General features: G+C 38.4%; 6 protein-coding genes across 8 annotated transcripts; all 6 read left to right on the top strand.

The window, feature by feature from the left end:
- The first annotated feature begins 115 nt into the window (after positions 1-115).
- LOC144199224 (transmembrane protein 107-like) lies at positions 116-1,841 on the top strand. The gene is made up of 5 exons (XM_077720723.1): positions 116-370; positions 545-612; positions 684-784; positions 1,222-1,318; positions 1,409-1,841. The coding sequence occupies exons 1-5, from the start codon at positions 284-286 to the stop codon at positions 1,476-1,478; spliced, it is 423 nt and encodes a 140-aa protein (XP_077576849.1). The 5' UTR covers positions 116-283; the 3' UTR covers positions 1,479-1,841.
- A 204-nt stretch (positions 1,842-2,045) lies between these two features.
- Positions 2,046-3,851, top strand: LOC144199225 (transmembrane protein 107-like). Its single transcript, XM_077720724.1, has 6 exons — positions 2,046-2,238; positions 2,384-2,487; positions 2,708-2,775; positions 2,847-2,947; positions 3,224-3,320; positions 3,442-3,851. Exons 2-6 carry the CDS (start codon positions 2,401-2,403, stop codon positions 3,500-3,502), a joined length of 414 nt encoding a protein of 137 aa, XP_077576850.1. The 5' UTR covers positions 2,046-2,238; positions 2,384-2,400; the 3' UTR covers positions 3,503-3,851.
- A 1,385-nt stretch (positions 3,852-5,236) lies between these two features.
- Positions 5,237-6,580, top strand: krtcap2 (keratinocyte associated protein 2; the record flags this gene model as incomplete). Its single annotated transcript, XM_077720986.1, has 4 exons — positions 5,237-5,413; positions 5,524-5,587; positions 6,164-6,230; positions 6,325-6,580. Coding segments are annotated over 4 exons (429 nt in total), but the record flags the coding sequence as incomplete, so codon positions are not given.
- An 813-nt stretch (positions 6,581-7,393) lies between these two features.
- On the top strand, positions 7,394-10,502 carry LOC144199044 (protein S100-A1-like). Its single transcript, XM_077720384.1, has 3 exons — positions 7,394-7,563; positions 9,124-9,282; positions 10,187-10,502. The coding sequence occupies exons 2-3, from the start codon at positions 9,145-9,147 to the stop codon at positions 10,343-10,345; spliced, it is 297 nt and encodes a 98-aa protein (XP_077576510.1). The 5' UTR covers positions 7,394-7,563; positions 9,124-9,144; the 3' UTR covers positions 10,346-10,502.
- A 3,164-nt stretch (positions 10,503-13,666) lies between these two features.
- Positions 13,667-14,898, top strand: LOC144199043 (uncharacterized). Its single transcript, XM_077720383.1, has 4 exons — positions 13,667-13,800; positions 13,927-14,092; positions 14,177-14,482; positions 14,566-14,898. Exons 2-4 carry the CDS (start codon positions 13,958-13,960, stop codon positions 14,818-14,820), a joined length of 696 nt encoding a protein of 231 aa, XP_077576509.1. The 5' UTR covers positions 13,667-13,800; positions 13,927-13,957; the 3' UTR covers positions 14,821-14,898.
- Positions 14,899-15,971: 1,073 nt separating this feature from the next.
- On the top strand, positions 15,972-23,295 carry snx27b (sorting nexin 27b). Of its 3 annotated transcripts, none has more exons than XM_077720381.1 (13): positions 15,972-16,454; positions 17,638-17,869; positions 18,046-18,238; positions 18,422-18,486; positions 18,579-18,683; positions 18,747-18,825; positions 19,024-19,187; positions 19,267-19,356; positions 19,579-19,728; positions 20,085-20,213; positions 20,289-20,348; positions 20,449-20,497; positions 21,126-23,295. In XM_077720381.1, exons 1-13 carry the CDS (start codon positions 16,117-16,119, stop codon positions 21,191-21,193), a joined length of 1,722 nt encoding a protein of 573 aa, XP_077576507.1. In that variant the 5' UTR covers positions 15,972-16,116; the 3' UTR covers positions 21,194-23,295. The 3 variants fall into 3 exon arrangements, with proteins under 3 accessions (XP_077576507.1, XP_077576506.1, XP_077576508.1); XM_077720380.1 differs by having other exon boundaries at positions 20,449-20,511; XM_077720382.1 differs by lacking the exon at positions 15,972-16,454 and adding an exon at positions 16,624-16,749 and having other exon boundaries at positions 20,449-20,511.
- The last annotated feature ends 474 nt before the right edge of the window (positions 23,296-23,769 follow it).

The raw sequence follows: 23,769 nt of genomic DNA, 5'->3' as shown, positions 1-23,769 counted from the left end.
AACCGTCAGTAGATGGCAGCATTGTTATGAGATGAAAGCAACGATTTAAAATGTTCCGTTGCAATTGTCGTCCCATCGGAACTTTCAACACGACCGTTTGGTCTGTGTTTTTACCCGGTTGGTATTAGTAAATGCACTGATTCTGAAGTTGCTGTAGCAACGATGCGGCTTCTGGTTTGCTACAGTGCCATTTGGGCGCGTTTAGTGTACATTTTTATCTATAAATCATTTATTGTATGAGTAATGGTAATTTTAATTTCTAAAAGGTACTTATTATACTGAGATGTCGGCCATTAGCAGCCTTGTTCCTGCACGTTTCCTGGCCATCATTGCTCATCTTGTGATAGTGATCAACATCTTTTGGACAAGGGTAAATTTGTGAACATTTGTGTTGTTGCTTTTTTTAACCAGGACAAGTATGCTAGAATATTCAATTGGCAAGAGTCACGAGACTTTAGTTAATACATTCAAATTGGCATTAGAATTAACTTTGAACTTGAAGCAGATACGATTTGATTAATCCTAAGTGTTTTTGGTTTGACAGGAATATAATGTGAAGGCCAGCCTGCCCTTGGAGTTCACCCAAGAGCAATACAACAGTGAGGACATAAAGTAAGGATAAATACAATGCATAATATTTCTCATAATTACATCATTTTCTAATGCATGCATGTGTCTTACAGGTTAGTCATAGCACTATCGGTCACACTTGTGTTACTCGCAATTGAGATGGCTGGCTTTTTCTCGGGAATGTCCATGTTCAACGGCGGCCAGGGCCTTTTGTGTATCCTTCATAATTACTTTTAATGTTTTTCATTCCTCTTTTGAAATTTATTCCAAAACGGTGTTATTGAACCTCGCCAAGGAGTTTTGATTGATTCTTGCCCAAACTTGAAACGTTATTGTTGTGCTCAGTGATTTTAAAACGGCTGCGTTGATGTCACCGACATGTGGCGGTCAGCGCTCATCTTTGCCTTCTCATATTCAAATATCTTAAGAATTGGACTTCTATCACCGTCAATGGCAGACAAAGACTTAATTTACATGAGGTTTTATCTTTCTAAATCCAATCAATGTCACTATATCATGCTCAGCCTTGTTAGTAATGTGCAGAGATTTGAAAAGATCATACAAATGGAAAAACAAAGAAACAAAAAATAAGCACTCAGACAGGATAATAATTTTGAAATGACTTGAATAAATTCCATGACTCCTACACAGCAACGGGAGCCCATGCCAGTGCAACTGTGGCTCTGGTTTTCTTTGTTTTTGAGGACTTGGATTGCTCCGACTACTGGTGGATTTTTGCATTCTGCAGGTTAGTTTTCCAAACTATGTGTCCCATTTCACGGCCAAGACCAAAAATATGGTGTGTGATCACCATGTCAATCTCTGTTTTTTCCTTCAGTGTGCCGCCTGCCGTCATGGAGATTCTTCTGTTCATTGCTGTTTTTGGACTGGGGAAGAGGCCATATTGAAAGCCAGCACATTACAGAAAACATTTTTTGTAATCGATTTATTCTGTTTACTTGGGAGTAGCAAGCAGCCTTCTGATCACATTTGAGAGATTTTGTGCTTTTAAAAGGGTTTAGTAATACAAAATACAAAATGTCACACATTTTTAATACAAAATAATGCAACTTTTTTAAAGTTAGGAAGTATCCTAGAGTTTAGTAGAGTAAAGCTTTGAAAAGAAACTATTCTAATTAATTGCGCTGTATATTTTATTTGTTTAAACATATCTGTTTTTAATGTATGCATAGCATAAAAGTATAACATCTGGCCAATTAGGCGGATGACCTTGCAAACTTGCCTCCATTAAACTAAAACGATCACCTCTTCATGGGAGTAGTGTCAGAATTTTATGATTCATTTTATTATTTTTTTATTATCATTCAAAGTGCATTTGAGTTCGTTAACTTAAAAAAAACTGTCGAATACAGAAAAAAAATCCCATGGCCTAATTGTGTGACCGTCAGTAGATGGCAGTATTCTTATGAGACGAAAGCAACGATTTAAAATGTTCCCTTGCAATTGTCGTCCCCTCGGAACCTTCAACAAGGCCGTTTGATCAGTGCCTTTACCCGGTTGGTAATAAGGAATGCACTGATTCTGATGTTGCTGTAGCAACGGTGCGTTTTCCGGTTGCTACAGTGTCGTTTGGGCATTTTTAGGTGGGAGAAGATGGATAAAAACTCGCGTTTGGTGTGACTTTACATTGCTTCTCTATTCTGAAAGGTGAATTTACTTTTGAATTTTAAAGACCGTGCTGCTTGCAGTTATTCAACTTTCTAGCGATCGCGAAATGCCATAATGTTTGTGTACATTTTTTTCCCTATAAATCATTCATTGTATCACTAACGGTACTTTTAATTTCTAAAAGGCACTTATTATACTGCGATGTCGGCAATTAGCAGCCTTGTTCCTGCACGTTTCCTGATCATCGTTGCTCATCTTCTGATTGTGATCATCATCTTTCAGACAAGGGTAAATTTGTGAACATTTGTGCTTGTTTTTTTTTTTAACCAGGACAAGTATGCCAGAATGTTCAATTGGCAAAAGCACAAAGTGCAAAGCAAATCAAAGTCAATGGGATCATTAAGAATCACCAAATCAAATCATTAAGTCAGAAAATTGGCATTAGAAATTACTTTAGAACTTGAAGCAGATACTATTTGATTAATCCCAAGTGTTTCTGGTTTGACAGGAATGTAACGTGGAGGCCTGCCTGCCCTTGGAGTTCACACAAGAGCAATACGACAGTGAAGACATGAAGTAAGCATAAATAAAATGCATAATATTTCTCATAATTACATCATTTTCTAATACATGCATGTGTCTTACAGGTTAGTCATAGCGCTATCCGTCACACTTGTGTTATTCGCAATTGAGATGGCTGGCTTTTTCTCAGGAGTGTCCATGTTCAACACCAACCAGGGCCTTTTGTGTATCCTTTATAATTACTTTTAATGTTTTCATTCCGCTTTTTAAATTTATTCCGAAACGGTGTAATTGAACCCCACCAACGGCCAAGGAGTCTTGATTGATTCTTTCCCAAACTTGAAACGTTATTGTTGTGCTTTCGTTAGTGTTTTCTTTCTTTTTGAGGACTTTGATTGGGCTGACTACAGGTCGATTATTGCATTCTGCAGGTTAGTTTTACATTGCCCCAAAAAAAAAAAAAAAAAAAAGTAATTTTTCCTGACACATCAACATCACCCAGCTCTGATAGTCCACTGCGCCGCATCTGTGTCCTTGTCTCATTTTGTGTTCGAAAAGTGGGAGTGCTGGACATATTGGATTATTTTTGCTCCGTGCAGGTTGGTACATTTGAGGCCATTTATGCAGATTTGTATTTTTTTGTCCCATTTCACGGCCAAGACCAAAAATATGATAATATTGGCGTGTAATCACCATGTCAATCTCTGTGTTTTCTTTCAGTGTGCTGCCTGCCGTCATGGAGATTCTTATGATAATTCATTTCTGTTTTTTTTGCTTCTGATTATTCATTACTGTTGTTTTACTGGGCAATAAGCTATAATGAAAGCCTGCTGGAGTGTTTATTTCCACAAATGGGAGTGGATGTGGGCGCAGAAATGCACGTTAGGCTTGTCAAAGATTAAATTATCCTTAGCCATGGTCGTAAATGTGGATCATAGTCTTTGGATGTCCTTATAATGCTATTGGGCACTGGTGCTGTAGAGGAGGATATATTTTTTTATATTACGGGAATTGCTTTTGTATTGTTGTCACTGTTTACTGTGACTGTGTTGCTGAAATGTATATAGCATATAACATTTGTGTAAAAAGAGATGCATTTTTTAAATTTTTAATAAAAAATCAGGAATTGATTCAAATGTTTTATAATTATTTCAGTGATTGTATTTGGTTTATAAATGTAAATGAAGGTCAGGAACCTTCTTGATGAAGAGAGCCATAAACAATTAATATTCTCAAACATTATTCCTTGAGAGCCATACTCAGAATTTAAAAGTAAAAATACATGAAAATGTGAGCATTTATTATTCATTTCACCGCTTTGAAAGTAAAAAAAAAAGTCAGAATTATTTTGAGTATATTATTTCTCTGTTGCTAATCAATGAGTATAAATGAGAGAATATGCATGCAGAAGAGTCAAATGAAGAAAAATATGATTTAAAAAGGCGGAGAGCCATATGCACCCATCAAAAGAGCCACATATGGCTCCCGAGCCATAGGTTCCCTACCCCTGTAATAGATAGATAATACGCACGATACGAGTCTATGAGTCCCACAAGTAAATAGTTCCGACCATTTATGTTTCCGTCTTAATGTTTCCCCCTTTTTTCCAGAGACCCAATCGGATACGCATTCGGAGAGTTCGTCAGTGGGAAATTTGGCCTCATTTTTGTAGAACAGAAAATCGCAATTAAGAGAAATTGACCATCGACCATGGGTATGTATTATTCGTTTAATAAATGAAGTGGATTAAGTGCATAACAGTAAACAAACTCCCAGGTCGATTAGACATTTGCTCCGTATACTGCTAGCTTGGTTAGGGAACTGGTTAACAAACCCACCGATCTAAAGAAGTATTTGCACAAATTTTATGGCTATATTAATAGAAGGTTTATTCAAAACGCAGGACTTTTATTGAGATAAGTACGGCGTTTACGTGCTTGGCAAAGCGATAGCATTAGCTAACCATTTGCAAGGCATCCGCTCGAGCACTGACGTGTCATTAGTTAACTTGAAAGTAAACTAAATGAGAATACTTTTCATCGTTTTGGTTCGGGGAAAACTGCATTTGTAATACAATATCATATCACAGAAAATGTTCAACGTATTTTACGAAAATATATTAAATCGCACCACATAAAATCAGCCCCTTGCAGAACCCTTTACAATGTAGCAGATCATGTATGACTTTCACTGTATGAACGCCTTTAAATCAACATCTATAGGTTTAGAGGTTCCAAACATTTTTGTTATGTTTCTTCTTAAAAGTTTTCCGTCTACTCGATCAACTTTACTGATCTAACATCAAATTTAAACTGAACAACCCTAAATCAATTAATTTGCAATTTCATTGGCTGGACGCTACAGCCACTAGTTTTGTTTATTCTACTTCATGTATATACTTAATAAAAAATGATGACATTTTTGTTTGTTGACCAAGACTTGGCTGGTAACAAATTCAAATTAAATATTGATATTTTATTCCCATATCATTCTTGACTGTTTTCTGGATGTTTTTTTTTTTGTGTTTGTGTTTGCAGCAGTAAACACAGGTGCTTCCCTGGTGCTGTCCAGTCTGCTCTCGGTGCTGGTTTTTGCCGGCATGCAGATGTTTAGTAAGCAGCTGGCATCCACGGAGTGGCTTACCATCCTGGGGGGTTTCTTGGGTTCCATCCTCTTCATATGCTCTCTGACTGTATCCTCTTTATCCAAGAAACTGATCACTTGACTTTTTTTTAATTATTATTCAAACATTTATATGAGCTTCTGCTCTACAAAAGTTCAACCTTAACTCTATTTCTTCAGGCATTTAGCAATCTGGAAAATCTGTTCTTTGGAAAAGGATTCCAAGCCAAAATCTTTCCAGAAAGTAAGCTGATGCAGAATTTTTTTATTGGTTTATTTAATTTTTATTGAGGAGTAAGTATTAACTGTTCAAACTCAAGAGAGTAGTTGTGTTTGGGTTTATCATATTTAATTTGGCATACTGTATTTCATCAAAGAGGAAAAAGAAAACTTAACCTTAAGAGAGTACTTGAAATGCAAACTATCTTATGACATTCAGGCTTTAATTCACACATCTTAACTAAACTTAACATGCTTGATTTTGCCAAGTGTAAAAGAAGAAAATTGAGATCCAAAACAGGATTTTTAAGCAAGAGGCAAATATGCTTATACTGGATCGCAGTACTTCCAAAAAGTTGAATCAAGCTTTTGGAATGTGGGAGTGAGTTGGGATATCTGGAAAATATCCACGTTATCACACAAAGGCGAGGCCTTAGATTTCTGCCTGAATTCTCTGAGCTGTCAGGCAGATATGCTACATATGCTTAAAACTGCCTATTATAATGATATTACCAACATATTTACACTTGTCTTAAACTCATCTTACAATATTAATACTAATTCTGCTAACACTCCTTGAGTAACATTGTTCAACTTGCAGTTTTGGTGTGCTTGTGCCTGTCCTTATTTGCATCTGGTCTGGTTCATCGCGTGTGCATCACCACTTGGTAAGTCACCTTTTCTATACCATTTAACATCCTCTATATGTACTTATCTATTTTTTTTAATCTCCCTAAATATGTCAACATTCTTTCCATCCAGCTTGATCTTCTCTCTTTTCGCCTTGTACTACATCAACAAAATATCTGCTGCCCTCTACCAAGCGACCGCACCCGCACTGGCGCCTGCTAAGATGGCCACCAAGGGCAAGAGGAAGAACTAATAGAGAACTCATTAACCACAACAAATGGCCCACTTTTCCAAGGAACTTTGTTCATGTTCCATTAAACAAATTATCTCATCGCAATTTTCCTGTTTATTCACCTTAAGTCATTTTATAATTAAACAATGAAAGCCATTAGAAGTGTCCTGTCTTATTCAGACTGATAAAAACAAACCAAAAAATTCCCAAGGGGAAAATAGATACATTTATTTTCTAAAATGCTTATGCTCACAAGGGCTGTGGGAGGTGCTGGAGCCTATCCCAACTAACTATGTATATAAGGAGATGGAAACCATTTGCACTCGCACTCATTTCTTCCACCTTTATTATTTCTTTAGTTTTAGAAAAATATTCCGGAAAACTGTAACACAACTTGGCAAGAACAATTTGTTCAAGGTACATTTCTGTTCTCCAGGTGCAGTTGTGTAAACAATAGGACACAGCATATTAAAAAAAGTTTATTGATTTAACAATAGGGTATGGCTTAAAATAATACTGTGAGAGTTAGTTACTATTAACAAGAGGGTGCTGGAGCATAGCCCATCTGACTTTGACGAGGTGGGAGACACTAAAGACCCAAAGCAAAAATATATAAAATTTAAACAAGAGTCAAACACCCACACTACAGTGACTTGCCAAAACCGACATAAACAATTAAAACCATATTACTCAACATAACACTTTCTCCCCTTACAAAAAAACTTTTAAGAGAGAATAAAAATCTGAGAAACATGAAACGAGGCAAAGAGCCACAATATATACAAAATATAAGAAGCGAAAAGACGCATTTATTTTGGCCAATAGCCGCATGCGGCTCGAGAGCCCTGTGTTCGCCAACCCTTATATATAGTTTTGCTGCATAGGAAAATCATTGTGGTTTGGAATACATAGTGGCAAGTGATAAAAACCCACACAAATTTTTGGGGGGAGTTATGCTCAAAGGGGTGTGTGGAGACACCATGACACACACTAGTATTTGCCTTCACTCCCTCCCTTCTCCTTCTTCCATTTGGGGCGTTGTCCGGCTCACTATATAAAGTCATCTAAACTTCTTGTGAACTTCTGTTTTCTCTCCAACCCCCTTTGAACACAAAGCCTGCCTTCTTTCTCCTCATCTGGTGAGTCATTTCGTCAAAATTCGACATTTTGAATCGAAAATTGCCTTTTCACTTACATGCTTTTTTATTTTTTTTACTATAAGTTTTTATTTTTTATACTAAGGCCATCCGAGGAGTGATATCGATAGAAACGGTAAAAATTCCGACGTAGATTCGAGCCGTTTTTTAAACATTTTTTCTTAGTGGCCATGTTGGCAAACGGGTGTGTCATCGTACCACGTCATTGGGTGGTCTTTTCGCGTACTAAGTACTCCTGACAAGTTGCAGCTGGCCTTCTGTTTCCCGTTCTTTTGTTAAAACGTTATCACCTAAAGTTTTTGTTTATATATATAAAAATTTATTTTTTTTAACTTGATTTGTTTTACGACTTTTTGTTTGACTGAAATCCAATAGGGAAAAGGACGGATGAGGGATAAATGGCTGCAGCCATGAGTTAAGGATGTCCGTTTGTTCTGGAACATTTGCTTGAATCTAAAAGGATTTACTTTTAGTGCCAAAGTAAGCAACAGGCGTATCCTCCCTTCGTGTTGCAATGTTTAGTTTGGCTGCAGAAGATAATGGGCTGGTCTTTGGGTGACTTTGCCAATGTGAGCGTAACCGTTCAAATATACACATCTCATATGATGATAGTCAATTAAAATAATATTTTTTCTCGTTTATCCCGTTTGTCAGTCAAAATGAATTGGACGTCTATCGTTGTCAATGGCAACGAAAGATGAGCATTTTCTCAATTTGAATGAATTGGCTGTCCATCAGTTGTAGGATACGAGTCAAATACAATTATTTTATTTTTTTTAAAGGCCAGAGTGTATTTCTGGTTTTATTAATTGTAAGATTATATTTTATAATTGTATTTACTCATTGAAAATATTTATAATTGAATAATAAAATAACAGGAAAAATGATAGATTGCCTAGAACAGGGGTGGCCAACCAGTCAGAGACCAAGAGCCAATAACAAATACAAGCACAAATACAAACTTTGATATGGACGTAAGAGCCGCATGAAACCGGGCAAAGAGCCGCATGCGGCTCGGGAGCCGCGGGTTGGCCACCCCTGGCCTAGAATAATAACAACATTATCTTAGTATATATACATTTTACATACAATTTTCAGTCTCCCAAAAAGGCATCAAATGCTTTTATTATTTTTATTCATCATGATGATGATGATGATGATTATGTTTGATTCAAATGTTAATTTATTATTTAATTCTTTACACTTGATACTATAAGGTGTATAATTTAGAAATATTGGAACATATTAAAGTGATTTTTTTCAAGAGTTAATTGGATATAAAAAATATAATCACTTTATTTCTCCATCAATATTTGGAAAGACTGAAAACACACCTTGTCTTGTGTTTATCAGATTTGTCTTTCAAATGTTTCCAATATTCTAACCCCATCCATAATAATAGTGCAGGATCAGCATTACATTATATATTAGTAAACACATAGTCAATACAACGTTTGTGTTTTATCATGTTATTTCCAAATGTTAGATATTCCTCAGTCGTGTATCCCTCTCATTACAAATCTTTTTCATTCCTTTTGGTAGCACGCAGCTATCATTTCAAACATGACTGACCTGGAAAAATGCATGGAGAACCTCATTGTTATCTTCCACCGCTACGCCAAAGACGACGGCGACGGCAGGACACTGAGCAAAAAAGAACTTAAAAAACTGCTGGAGACAGAGTTACCCACTTTTCTCAAGGTTAGAACACATACATTTGTCAATTTCTTTTACATCCTGCCTTCACTCTGCAGCCAACATGTAATATTTTAAGTAAGTATTACAGTGGAGCTAATCTCTGGGAAGCACAGTGGTATTGTGGTGAAGTCGTTGGTGTGTTTACCTCTAAGTTCCTCATTTTAAGATCATGGTTTTAATCTTTGGTTCAGATTTCTGCTGTAAAGATGCTTATGTGAGTTTTCTTCTCCATTCTAGAAATGATACATATGATTATTGAAGGACAAAAATTGCCTGTAGGAGTGAATGTGCATGTGAATTGGTTTTCTTTACAGAAGTGTTTGCAATTTTAAATCCATAAAGTCTAATTCATCATCATAATATTTTAAATGTTTCAAAGTCTGATTATCATCATAATCAGATTCACATAAGAATGGATTCCATTCTTAAGTTGTTTTTTGAGCACTGGGCAATAAAATGGAATCTCGCGCCCCCTCTGGCGGACAAAAACAGGTTTTACATCAACGGCGGAGGGCAATGTTTTGTTTCACCGAGATTCCTGTATAACGTACAACCAAACTTTGCTTCATCTTTTTTGCTAGAAAATTTTGCGATTTACGGTCGAGTAAATACAGTATTCCTTTATCCACATCACATCTGCTTCACCAAATGATTGATTAACATTGTGCAGAAAGCCACTTAGTTTTGTTCTCCAACTGTACCAGAAGGGCTTTACAGGTCATAAAAAGTGATCCATCTAGAAAATTGATGTTAAATGTTACTGGTCACGTTATCATCACATGTACAACACTGCCAAAGTTTGAATAATGATAGAAAACGTGTTTCCAATTCTTAGAAAAATAATTTAACAGATGAACCCAGATCATGTGACTTGCTTTTGAGCCAAGCCTCGTCTTTCTTTTTTTAGACTCAAAAGAACCCCAAAACAGTGGACTGCATCCTGCAGGACCTGGACCACAACAAAGATGACAAGTTGGACTTTGAGGAGTTCCTACCCCTGGTGGCAGGCCTCTCAATGGCATGTGAGAAGTGCTATGTGCTGCACCAGAAGAAGGGCAAACAATAGAAAAAACACATACTAGTCTAAGAAGTATTAATAAACGTTTAACTGAATTTTTGTTACTGAAATTGTGCTGCATAAGACATCCACCCTGTTCTTACTCTCTTTGAACCATTGCGGTTGATAAGCATATATACTCAATAAATGGTAGGGGCCTGCAAAATTCTTTGGCAGTGTGATCTAATTTTACTGAGAATATTTTCCTTTGTCTATGCACTAAACAACAACACTAATAATTCTCTGTATGTCATTATGGTCATTATGTCTATTATTTCTGGAGACAAACAACGATTCACGCTCGCACCTAGGGCCAATTTAAAGTATTCAATCAGCTTACCATGCATGTCTTTGGAAGGTGGGAGGAAACTGGAGTACCCTGAGAAAACCCATGCAGGCTCGGAGAGAACATGCAAGCTCCACACAGGTGGACCGGCCTAGATTTAAAACTAGGTCCCCCACTGTGAGGCCAACGTGCTAACCATTCAGCCAGCGAGCCAGCATGAGTCATTATTGACATTTCAGGCACAATTATTCTAAGAGGAAAATTCCACTCCAGCCTGACACACCTCATTGGCGTGCATACCATGAGTATCTGTCTGTCTGGTCGCCTATCCGTATATGTATGAATGTGTTATACCCCACATTAGACTTGTATCATGACCAATGTTCCCTCTTATTTTTCGTTGTTGTGGGTAGAAAGACGACGTCCCTGAGCGCACTAGGTACCAGTTTGAGCGACATCCTCATTGTTCGCTATGGGCACACCAGTATCACACCTGCCATAAGCAGGTGCATGTTCACTCTAATTTTTCATGTAAAACATGCTGTAAAACACTAAAAACAAGAGTGGACAGAGATAATGCCACTGGCTGCCGCATAAACGGCGCCATCATGGGGAAAGGGGTAAAAAAAAAAAGTTTGGATTCTATTTACTGCTCGCCATATGATTGTTGCTGCGCAGAGAAGACAAGATTAGTGTGAAATTGCGCACATGCGCAGCTTAGAGGGAACATTGATCAGGACAATAAAAACATTCAATTCAACTCAACGTGTATAATGTCGGTGGCACGCGACATGGCGGAACACTGGTTAGCATGTCTGCATCGTAGTTCTGAGATTAAGGTTCAATACCTGGTGCGCTCCTGCTTTCCTGTCCGGAGTTTGCATGATCTTCCTGTGCTTGCATAGGTATGTCTTTGTTTTTTTCTAGGCATATTCATTTCCTTTGGTGCAGTTACAAGAAGCAGCCTTTTTAAGCCCTCAGTTGCCATGGCTAAATTGGAAAATACCATCAAAGTGTCCCCCACGACGTGCCCGTAGTCAGCGGGGATAGACTCCAACGACCCCTGTGGCCCTTGTGAGGGTAAGTGGTTCAGAAAATGAATGAATATTTGTAAAGCACTCTGGTGTGGACAGTGGCTGCTTGAAGGAATAAGAAAAAGTTTAAGAAAATGATCTCAGTAAGGTACGTATTAAGTACTCCATATGTAGTCTCGTATTGTTTTTTTGCAATAACACTTTAAGTTTACTGGTATTTCAACTTGTTTCACAAGAAGGTTTTTGACTAAGTGGACAAGAATGTAAATTGTGAACTCATCTTGGCAGAGTACACCACATGCATTTCAATGCTGACAAGGGCGTATTACTGCAAACATATTGGAAGTGCCGAGGAAGGCAGGGACAGGAAGAAGGGAGACGGAGGGGCAAACAATGATGAAGATTAATGCTCTTTTTGAGCAAGTTTTTCATCTGTTGTTAATAAAACCTTGCAATGGGTAATAATAATAATGAAAAATAAATACAATGCACAATTTTGAGACAAGTTAAACATATATGCCTTTATTTATCATTAAAATCATTGACACAAAAAGATTATCAGTCAGTAGACCACCTAATATTAGATCATGCTATATTAAACCATATATTATTGTAGAGTACAAGAATCAATTCCGGTTATCCATAGGTCAAGGACTTTGATAAAAATTCAACATGTTTTCTGTCACTCTAAAACTAGTATCAAAACACACATAAAAAAAAAGAAACAAAGTGCTGGATTTTTTTTGTTTTGTTACTAATGTTACTGTAACAGATACTACCAAATATACAGGATATCTTAAAAGGGAAAAAGTCAAAAGGACAAGGAAGTCATTTAAGGCAAGACAAAAGTGAATGCCATAAAAAGTGGGGCGCAACTGTCGTTCCTCCACAATTTTGCCTCCCATCTACCAACCTATGAATTATAATTATCCGGGACGGGCATTGAGCCAGTACTCAAGGAGGTGGGGCGGCAGCTAACCAATGAAAGTTTACAAGCTTTCTCGAAGTCTAAAATTGCTAACACACACATACATATTTATACATACATATTCATTCATCATCCATACCGAGTATCTACACAAAGTTTGCAGGGGTTGCAGACTACACCCTAGACTGGTCACCAGTAAGCCTAAGGGAACAAAGAAACAGACAACCATTCACATTTTGAATGTCATGTTTTCTTAGGTTTGGTCACTGGCTGTTTTTTTCCTGTGTGTTCTGTCCACCTGACTGTATATGAGTGTTACCTGATGTGTATTTTCTGGCTCTCTTTCCCTTGCAAGATCCAGGTCTTTGATATTGTAGTCAAACCCTGTCTGTGAATTTAAAACCCGTGTTTGGGTGTGTTGGCATGTTTTCTGTCTTTGTTATGTTTGCCTTTTGTGAGTGTGTCTCCCCTGTTTTGGTACTCCCCAGATATCCCTCATTTTTGCTTGCACCTGCTGGTATGTTTTTCTTGAAGAAGATGTCTTACTAAAATCCAAAATAGCTTCCTTATGGTCTATATTGGCATGAAATTCTACTTATGCCTTATTTGCTTTATTTGTTTACTTTACTCAAAACTTTGTAACCTTGGTTACGACCATGAATGTCCTTCGTCCGTGGGATTCCAAAAGTGTTAAACTCGTTCCAAACCTGTTTGGACAGGTTTAGACCTGTCAGTCCAGGCAAAGTCATCTGTTTATCACTATTCCCATAGAAATGGAGTACGTACTATTGTTGAGAGTTATGGACGAAGGCTAGGCCAAGGGAGGCAAACTTGGCTGCTTCACAGGGTGGCATGTCTGTCGCGTATCCTCTGCACAGAGGATAAGAGAAACATTTTTCATTGAGAAGTCATTCCTTGTTCCCAGAGTATAGTTCATTCAAGCGACAATTCCGCGACACACAAATGATTGATACAACATAAAAAAAAAACATGATATATATGTGCACGTCTGCACCAACTGTCAAGGAAGAGACACACCCAAACCTGTTAAACCTGCAAAAGTGGAGTATGACACATCAAGGGGTTGAACCATCTTATTGCGTGAATACATGGGATCATTTGTCATCAGGTTGTTGTTTTGCCTTTAAAAGCAAACACCACATCTTTCACACACCATTCTCATTGCGGAACCAAACAAGATCTCTATCAGCATACCGTAAGTACAGAAGAACCTGTGATATATCTATATATAAATATATATATATATATTAACATTTCTAACCCTAACCAACCATTCTAAGCAAAATAATGCAATGCTTTTTTTCTGCACAACGTTAACCAGGAACAGGCTACTTCTCCCTACCAAAGCAAGAATGCCCCGTTTTGACAGATGCATTGAAGATGTCCTCGACTTCTTCGACGAGTACGCCAGTGAGGAAACCGAATGTTTGAGCAGAGATCAGTTTAAGGAGCTGGCAACCAGCACATTCAGTTCTCCCGAATATGAAGTAAAATAACAACACAGCAAGCTCATTTTAAACACAGGTGGCCATGGTATTTTATTGAGTGAACTGTTTTTTTTGTGTCCACAGGGGAAACTTGGGTCAATTGATGTCGATGAGCTCTTTGACAAGCTGGATACAAACAGTGATGGAGAGCTCACGTTCGAAGAGTACATCAGATGCATAGTAGAAATAATTGAACGTTTCCGCAAGAAGGCTGGCAGGAAAGGTGGTAAGAATAGACGCCAGGAAAACGCAGACGTGCCTTCTATTTCCGATTGCGTCGAAGATATCATCGAATTCTTTGAGACAAACTCGAGCGAGGGCAGCGATGGTTTAAGCAGAGACCAGTTTAAGGAACTTGCGACCAGCCAAATAAATTCCTCCAGTTTTGCTGTATGTAACAACATAGTCAAGTCATTCTTAATTGCAGATGCAATTGTGTTTTATTGAAGTGACCCATTTTTTTGTGTCCACAGGGGAAGCTTGAGGGAGATAAGTTGGACGAGCTCTTTGACGAGCTGGATTCAAATAGTGATGGTGAGCTGTCCTTCAAAGAGTACATTAAATGCCTGGGAACCATTTTGAAAACCATGCGCAAGAAGACTGGCAGAAGGGGCAAAAGAGGTGGAAGAGGTGGTAGAGGGGGCGGAGGCCGAGGAGGGGGCGGAGGCGGTAGAGGGGGCGGAGGCCGAGGAGGCCGAGGAGGCAAAGGCGACAAAGGTGGTGATTAATAGAAAAATGTCTGTCAGTTGTTTATTCACTTTTGAAGTAAAATCAACACAATTGAACAATAAATATTTGTCACAATATTGACCTTTTCTTTTTATGTTGTATACTTCACATAATTGTATTCTCCAATTGTCATACCAATGATCTTATGATATGATCACATATCTCATAGATGGAAGTCATACATTTTCTTGCTCAGTTTTAAAATTTAAACATATGGCAGAAATTTCCATTTCCAACATGCTTTTGTCAGATAATTAGATCAAGACAAGTTAAATTTGACTTTATGTCATTTCCATGTTTGTGTGTATTTTCTTTTTTTTTTTGCGATTGTGTTTTGCACAAAAAAAACAGTGCAGCAGTGGGGCTGAAATACCCAAATAGAAAACAGGTATATTCATGAATAACTAGTAAAGTAATTTTATTCCTCTTTCAAAAAAGTAACTTTAACTATAACCCTTTAATGTTAAAAAAAAATAACGCGGTCAAAACTATAACCTTTCAGTGCTCCTAAATTGCAGGAACTATTTTGTTTAAAAAAATCGCCAATATATATGAAAACCGATTTCAACAAGACCGTTTTGGCTAAAATCCAGATAGTCTTGTAGGCTGGTGGCCAACGACGCTACTGTCACCGATCGTTACTATTGTCACGGTATACCAGAAAAAATTATCCCCAATCGTATGTATTTTTTAGCGGTGCGTGCGGCAATATCGTTAAAGGATGACATGCGCATGCATTGATATACATAGAGTAAATATCGTGGAAGCAAGCATGGAGGAGCCACATAGTAAGAAACGAGTTACCGCGAGTAAATATGCGTCGTACGGTGTTTGTACGTTTTTTGGGGGGTTTGTACGGGGGAATCATAATCATTTATAAGGGCAGTTAACGGCAGAGGTTGGCAGGTATGATTCCCATTAGTGTCTTAGTCAAGTATTACAGTAGATGCAAAACAATGGGCATGCTGTGTGGCACTAATACGTTAGTTGAGACGACGTCAAACGTTTTTGACGTTTTTCTTTTTGGTAGGAGGCCGTGAGACGTAAAATGAACGACGTTTTCGGCTCAAACAACAAAAGTAATCTCAAACAATAGCGACCTCTGCTGGCTCATTCCTGAACAGGCCGAGGCGCGGATTCGTAGATCATCGGCTTCTTTCGGCATTTTCCGTTCTCCCTGACAGTTTAGCGGCTTTGCTAACACAGCTGATTAGCCCGCCCCCAACTCGACTAATATCCGTCGCTTATTTCCCTTTTTTCCGAAACGGGGAAGATGGCACGAGTGCTGTAAACAGATGGCGGATGTCGAGGGGCAAGAGTTTTGTCCATCGCTGCCTCAGCATCCAGCTTGCAATGAAACGGGGAGCGGCGACGTTACGCCGGACACCGACGGCGGCTGCGGCAGCGGCTTGCAGAGCCCAAACAGCATCGTGACATCGGGCCCACGGCTGATCCGAATTGTCAAGTCCGACTCGGGCTATGGATTTAACGTCCGGGGCCAAGTTAGTGAGGGTGGCCAACTCCGGAGCATTAACGGGGAACTGTATGCCCCGCTGCAGCATGTCAGCGCGGTTCTCCCCGGTGGTGCAGCCGACCGAGCCGGAATTTCGAAAGGGGACAGGATTCTTGAAGTGTAAGTGCATTTTTTTTTGCTTTCGCGTGGAAACAGCGCTATCGTTTGTTTACAAATGCAACGCGACAGACAGCATGTGCCAGTTACTAGCACGCCTGACTCAAATGATCAACTCATCAGCAAGCTGTCCTGAAGCTTCATTCTGATCCCGATTATTTGATTCAGGTGTGTTGGTGGAGGGTGACATGGAAACCAGACTGGATAGGGGCTATCGAGGACCGGACTTGGCCACCCCTGCTTTATACTGAGTTGATGAATGGGTTGTTTGTGCCTGCAAGTATTCGGGCGTCATTAGGTATTCATATCACACTACTAGTTCCGTTTCCTCTAACACAAATACATCATCCAATACATCTCATGTTATTATTTGTACAATACCATTTCACTCTAATCAGTATTACCAAGTGTCCATATACAGATTTACATGGTTATTGGTTGCTGATGTTACACTGTTGCTATGGAGAAGTGTGTGGAGCATCTGTGTGTGTCTGTGTGTTTGGGCAAGGTTATTAGAACGACAGTAACATCCATGATTGGCTCTGGTGTGACAAATGTACCGTCTCATTGGCTAACAGCGGCGGGATGCTTTTCAACGAGTGACCTGGGACTAAAATGTTTTTTTTCACGTAAAAAAACAACCTTAAAAGAGACTATAAAAGTACATGGAAACGTAATCCGTTCTAGAAAATGGGGAATAGAACAGACTTTATGACAGTGCCAAGTGCTGGATCTGAGGGACCAAAAGTCACTGTACCAGGGCCCTTTGGAATCATAAAACTGGAGAAAAGAAGTGCTACCAAAGTGTTCTCTCCCTACTTTATCCCATTCTAGATCTGGACTTCAATATGCTGTATCATTGCATAATTGTAAAATATACTGTGCTAAGGGATGTAGTAATACAGATAGCTGCCAGGAGATCAGCTCTCAGTCACAAGTTCCATTGAAATCATTTCCTGTCTGTCTGTGGTCAAGCTGACCATTATATTATCCATCAGCACTTATTATTAAACTCAAAACAAATGATCGTGATCAAAAGACCAGTTTTAGCTAGCTGCTATTGCATAGGCACCTGCTTTGACGACTTGTCATGATTATTTATTAATCCATGTTTATATTTTTTATGATTACTGTTATTAAAATTGTTTATCCATCTTGACTTTTCTACGTGTCTTCTGTGAAATAGGAACAGAGTGAATGTCGAAGGCGCAACGCACAAGCAAGTGGTGGACCTAATCCGGGCCGGAGAGAGAGAGCTGGTCCTGACGGTACTCTCAGTCCCACCTCAGGAAGTCGACTGTTTGGATGTTGGGGACGACGGCTCTGCCCTGTCCTGTTACGACTACTCTGACAAGCAGGCCGTCCCCATCTCTGTGCCCAGCTACAAACATACTGAGCTTCACCAGGAGAAGTTTGTGGTGAGTACTTCAGAGAAGAATAAGTGCTTGAAGGTTTTCTCATTGACTGGACACAATCATAGCTCTAATGTATGATGACCTTTAATATTAAAAGTGTTTACAACCTGGGAAATATGCTTACCTGTTATATTTATGTCAACCCAAGTATGTTCAATATACTTGCTGTCTTCCTCCAGGTATATAATGTCCATATGGCAGGAAGGCAGTTGTGCTCCAAACGCTACCGAGAGTTTGTGATTCTTCACCAAAACTTAAAGAGAGAGTTTTCCAACTTCACGTTTCCCAAGTTGCCCGGGAAGTGGCCTTTTACCCTCTCGGAGCAGCAGCTGGATGCACGACGCAGAGGGCTGGAAGAATATATGGAGAGAGGTAAAAATTTGGATATTTGCCAATATAGTATGTACATTATAAATGATATCCAAGTTTTGATACTAAATTCTCGTGGCGTCTCAAAAAGAAATGAAAGTTGATAGACGCATGTGGAAACATCAATACTCTTTAACAAAGGATTGCTAAGTCTGAGGATATATTTTATGATGTGTTTATCTGCAGTTTGTTCTGTGAGAGTCATTGGTGAAAGTGACATTATGCAGGAGTTCCTGTCTGATTCAGATGAAGTAAGAAAATACTGCATTTTATAAATGTTTGTATACCTTTAGTTGCACTGTCTAATGTTGCTGCAAAACATATTTTCCTTTTTGGGATCTAGAACTACAATGGTATCTGGGATGTAGAATTGAGAATAGCCATTCCTGATAAGACCACGCTCACGGTTCGGGTTCGCAAAAATTCCACCACTGACCAGGTCTACCAGGTACAATCTATCTATCTATAAATTCATTATTCCCAGACGCTTGAACATTCTTCTTTTTTACAGGCTGTGGTCATAAAACTCGGAATGGACAGCATAACGGCCAGCTATTTTGCACTCTTTGAGGTCATCAACGATACCTTCTGTGAGTACATTTTATAATTGATATAATTAGCCACCGGCTACCACTTGAACGTCGCCATCTTGGTTGTGGTAGCAAAAACGGATACAGACTCAGGAAAAAGACGTTGTTAAGTTGGATAAAACTGGAAAAATTGGATGTTTCGCCATATGTTGGATTTGTTGGCTCGCACTGAATCCTCACCTTTCTTTTTTTATCCAGTACGTAAGCTTGCTCCCAACGAGTTCCCCCACAAGCTCTATGTGCAAAACTACACATCAGCCATCCCGGGAACCTGCCTGACAATGCGCAAGTGGTTATTCACTACAGAAGAGGAGTCATTGCTAAATGATAACCAACTTGCTGTCTGCTACTTCTTCCACCAGGTGTGTGTGATAATGTGTGCTATGATCTCTCTCTCCCTCTCTATAAAAAAAAAAAAATCATATTTTTTTGATTTCACAGGCTTTGGAGGATGTGATGAAAGGTTTCATAAAAGTAGAGCAGAAGTCCTACCAGCTCCAAAAGATGGCAGAGCAAAAGAATATGTCCATGGTCAGAATTTCACACATACCAGGCACACTGAAACAAGTTGTGTTAGAGTACACCATTCTTAAAACGTGGATAATCAAGTCCAATTAAACTCCAAGTAGTTCAAATTAAAAGTGTTATTTGAGGATTTTGGGCCATCTGTTTGTAAATTGAGTTGAAATCAATGTTTTTATTTGTGTTTCAAACGGTTTCACCGTATACTAACCTTTACCTTTCTCTTCACAGTATCTAGCTTTGTTAGGGGGCTGCACTGGCTACAATGAAATCTTGTTCCCCCACTGCTCATGCGACTCCAGACGTAAAGGCCATGTCATCGCGGCCATTAGCATTCAGCACTTCAAGCTGCACGCCTGCACTGAGGAGGGAACACTTGAGGCAAGACTGACTACATTTTGCCGCGTCCACTAAAATATATTTAGTCTCTAAGCTTCTCATAAGGCACAATTTTGAACAAAACTCTACTTTAGGGCAGTTTTTCTTTGGATAGAATTTCTGCTTTTGACGAAGTGGAAGGAATTTTAACCATTTTGTTAGAAACATTTAACTTGATTTAGTTTGATGGGAAAGGCAATTTAAATGTTTGCCAGGGTATACCCACTCCCTTAAAACATGACTTTTACTGTGACTGGTTCATTCTACGCACAGCCACTACCTTTTAAATCAATTTTCTTTGAACAAGATAAAAAAGAACACTTGACAGAAACAATAATGGGAGTCCAATTTGCTTACAGAACCAAGTTATTGCCTTTGAGTGGGTGGAAATGCAGCGGTGGGACACCGATGAAGAGGGAATGGCCTTTTGCTTCGAGTATGCGCGAGGGCAGAAGAAGCCTCGCTGGGTCAAGATATTCACACCTTATGTGAGCTCTTTCTTTTGTTGTGAAACTCTGAGTTATTACCTTCTACTAGAACTAAATTCTCATTTGTTATTCCAGTTCAACTACATGCATGAATGCTTTGAGAGAGTTTTCTGCGAGCTAAAATGGAAAAAAGAGGTATGCCCCTACTCAGCTTTTCCACTTCAAAATCGACTCTTGAAAAAGTGAAAAAAAAGAGCATAATTCAAAATTAAACCACTCTTCTTAATGTCATTAGGTAGCAGAGGAGGCCACAGACAAAGACAACAAGAACTGCTCCAACGATGGTATGTGTGTCAAGGTAAAAAAAATATGGCTGTTTCGGACTCCATAGGCAAGTTCCATACACTGAAAAAAATGAAGTTTTTATGCATTATTAGTTAAATAAAAGTGTAAAAAGGGAATCTTGAGCTTAAACATTAATGCCAGTGCAAAATTGAGTTTAAGATTGAGCCCAAATTACCACAATTTAAAATTTCAAGGTCACACAATTTAACATTTTAAATTCAGTTGACTCAAAAATGTAAATATTGCCCACACACTTGGAGTCATTTTATCAAGATAATATAGTTAACTTGCACAACTATTCAAAATAACTAGTGAGTTAAGAAAACCCAAGAATTGAAGTTATATCTATTTAAAATCTCGCCAAGATTAAATTGGAAGTTTAATCCATGTTATGCTCTGGGTTTTGGGCTTATTTTTCCCTTGTGTGTGCTGTCCATATGATTATGAATATGTTCCACCTACTATGTCTTTCAACCACCGTCTATGTATTTTCAGCCTGTGTCATTGTCAGTCTGGTTTAGTGTTGTTTTCTGTCGTGAAAAAACATGATAATACATTTTTTTACAGTATATGATCACTTCCTTTTCATATGATTATTTTCTGACATTGTCTTGCTTGCTGTTACAGAATGTTTTCCAGCTGCTGCGGCACCAAAAGGATGGGGGCACTCAGCGAGGGAGATCGTTACCTCTTGACTATGTATCCGAGTCCATCACTCAGCTCAGTGCGGCCCTTTTCTAAATACACGGATTCTCGATTGTTAAGGACATGGTCGCATTCCACTGAAAAAGACATTCAATCCCCATAAAGATGGACCAGCAAACATAATAATCATGCATTGAACAACATGACTGAAATGTGGACAAAGTGAAGAAGTTTAACCTTAATAGACCGAGATGAACAGTCAAGGTATTTTGTGACTTTTCAAAGGGAAATGTTGGAAGTGTGGAGGGAGCAAAGAAAGATGATTGGCAGATATTTCTGATATGTTGTAACATGGATTACAAATGCACAAATCAATTGGAAGAGGTACTAAGGACACGTAGACACTGTAAACCTCATTGTCAGACGCGGAACTGAAGATAAGGCAACAAGCAGCTTTGGACTTTTATAATGTGCTACAAGATAAAGAATCTCATAATGCAGCCTTGCCTCTACTTTATTGGCTTTAACCAGGGGTGGCCAAGTCCGGTCCTCGAGAGCCCCTATCCAGTCTGTTTTCTATGTCTGCCTCCATCAACACACCTGAATCAAATAACCGGGATTGGTATGAAGCTTCCAGACAGCTTACTGATGAGTTGATCATTTGATTCAGGTGTGGTAGAGGAGGGAGATACGGAAAACAGACTGGATAGGGGCTCTCGAGGACTGGACTTGGCCACCCTTGGCCTAAACACTAAAATTTGATCCCTCCTATTCTAGGTTACTGCAGAAAAAAGCCTCGGGTTAAAGTGATTATTTTCATTTTATTTCTATGTTTGATTATTTTGAAGCAGAGCAAATGAAAAGACAAATGTTTGTTGAAAGTAGTTTTCTATTGTTTCCAGGAGTTATTTACATTTGAAGGTAACCCTGACGAAATAGCAAAGATTTCAGCCAGAAAATATGCCCGTACTTAGACAAATTTTTAAGAAATTGGGAAAGTACAACAGAGGTAAGATGCAACAAAGTAACCCACTAAGCAAGAACAACAGATGTCGATGGACCTTTTGCGGTTATGGGAGTATTCAGTCAGGAGACTTATCAGCATTTATTCCAAATGTGCCAGATTGCAAGTTAGTATATGTTCGTTGATTCAAGTCTATTTATATATAGTTTATACTCCAATATTTTAGCATCATATTTTCCTTTTATTCCCAACAGTATAGGTTTCAACTTGCACTAGTTTACTTGAAATTAGTCATTGACTCTAATTGATTGGATATTAGCCCCCTGTGTAGTCCACATTAGTCAAGCATAGTGCAATATTAAACAATTAAGCTTAGAGATTTAGTATTTGTAGGGCACTAGTATGAGAAAGTGTTTGATAAACATATACAACAGATGAAGAAGAAATTCAAGCTAAAGGTAAATAAAGATACTGGTAGATGCACATTTCAGTAGATGCAAATGCTGAGCTGTCTAATTTATTATCCTGAATGAAGAATTTGTTTTAGTCTAAAAGAATATGCAAGGTGATGTTTATGAAACATAAATATGCTGTATATATTTATTTTATTTAAAATCATTTCAGGAGGGAAAATTACCTGTTGTTAATGGTGGAAGGAAAATTGGAGCATTATGCTTTGTTTGGCAAAGTTGAGTTGGATATCATGAGCTCTTTAAGAGGGCCTGCCTTTATCAAATAGGAATGCTTAGTCTGACCTTAGTATTCATTTACAGTAGGTACTGAAGTTAAATGCATGTTATACTGTACTTGAATAGTGTCATTGGTCCAACATATATTTTATTTTTTTCCCTTTAAGTTGCATTCTTACATTCATCCTGCTCTTAGCAATAGGATAGGTTAACAAAAACTTCATTTTACTTTAAGATTTTATGATTCTTTCCTTGAAATGTCTATTTGATTAATGAGTTTCAACCAAGTGTGTTGAAGAGGTCTAATTGAGATGGGCCTAAAATTTCTAAGTAGTTTGCAGTGCCATTTTTGCAGGACTGTCTAACATGATAGATTCTTGCCTTGATTAAGACTGTCATAATAACCCACCACTATTTAATATGAATATTAACAATCTGCAGATTACACATTTGCTGTATAAATCTGTAAAGTATTCTTTTAAATAAACCATTTTATTGATCTGATGGTTACATTCTATGCAATTGGCTGGCCACTAATTCTGGGTGTCCTCCACCTTGTGCCCGAAGTGAGCTGGGATAGGCTCCAGCACCCTCTGTGACCTTTGAGGATAAGCGGTTCAGAAAATGAATGAATGAGTGGGACACACTTTGCAAAAAGCCACACAAAACATTTGTATTTTAATTCATATAGTAATTGCAAATCGATTATTTTAATAGGCTAATTCAGTGTTTTTCAACCTTTTTTGAGCCACGGCACATTTTTTTACATTGGAAAAATTTGTGGCACACCACTAACCAAAAATTTTACAAAATGACACTCCGTATAGTATATTTAATTACAATATAATTTCTCAATTTATTTATACTCAGTCAGTGTGAAACCTGGGCCTGTTTCGATGAACACAAAGCCGATATCCTGGCAGGAATAGAAGAAAGACACACACGAAGCTCTTCTTCAACAGCTCTCAGTCTC

The sequence above is a fragment of the Stigmatopora nigra genome, chromosome 7 (genome assembly GCF_051989575.1).
Source record: "Stigmatopora nigra isolate UIUO_SnigA chromosome 7, RoL_Snig_1.1, whole genome shotgun sequence".
NCBI lineage: Eukaryota > Metazoa > Chordata > Actinopteri > Syngnathiformes > Syngnathidae > Stigmatopora > Stigmatopora nigra.
Note: the sequence above shows the minus strand (reverse complement) of the source record. Positions and strands in the feature narration are given on the sequence as shown.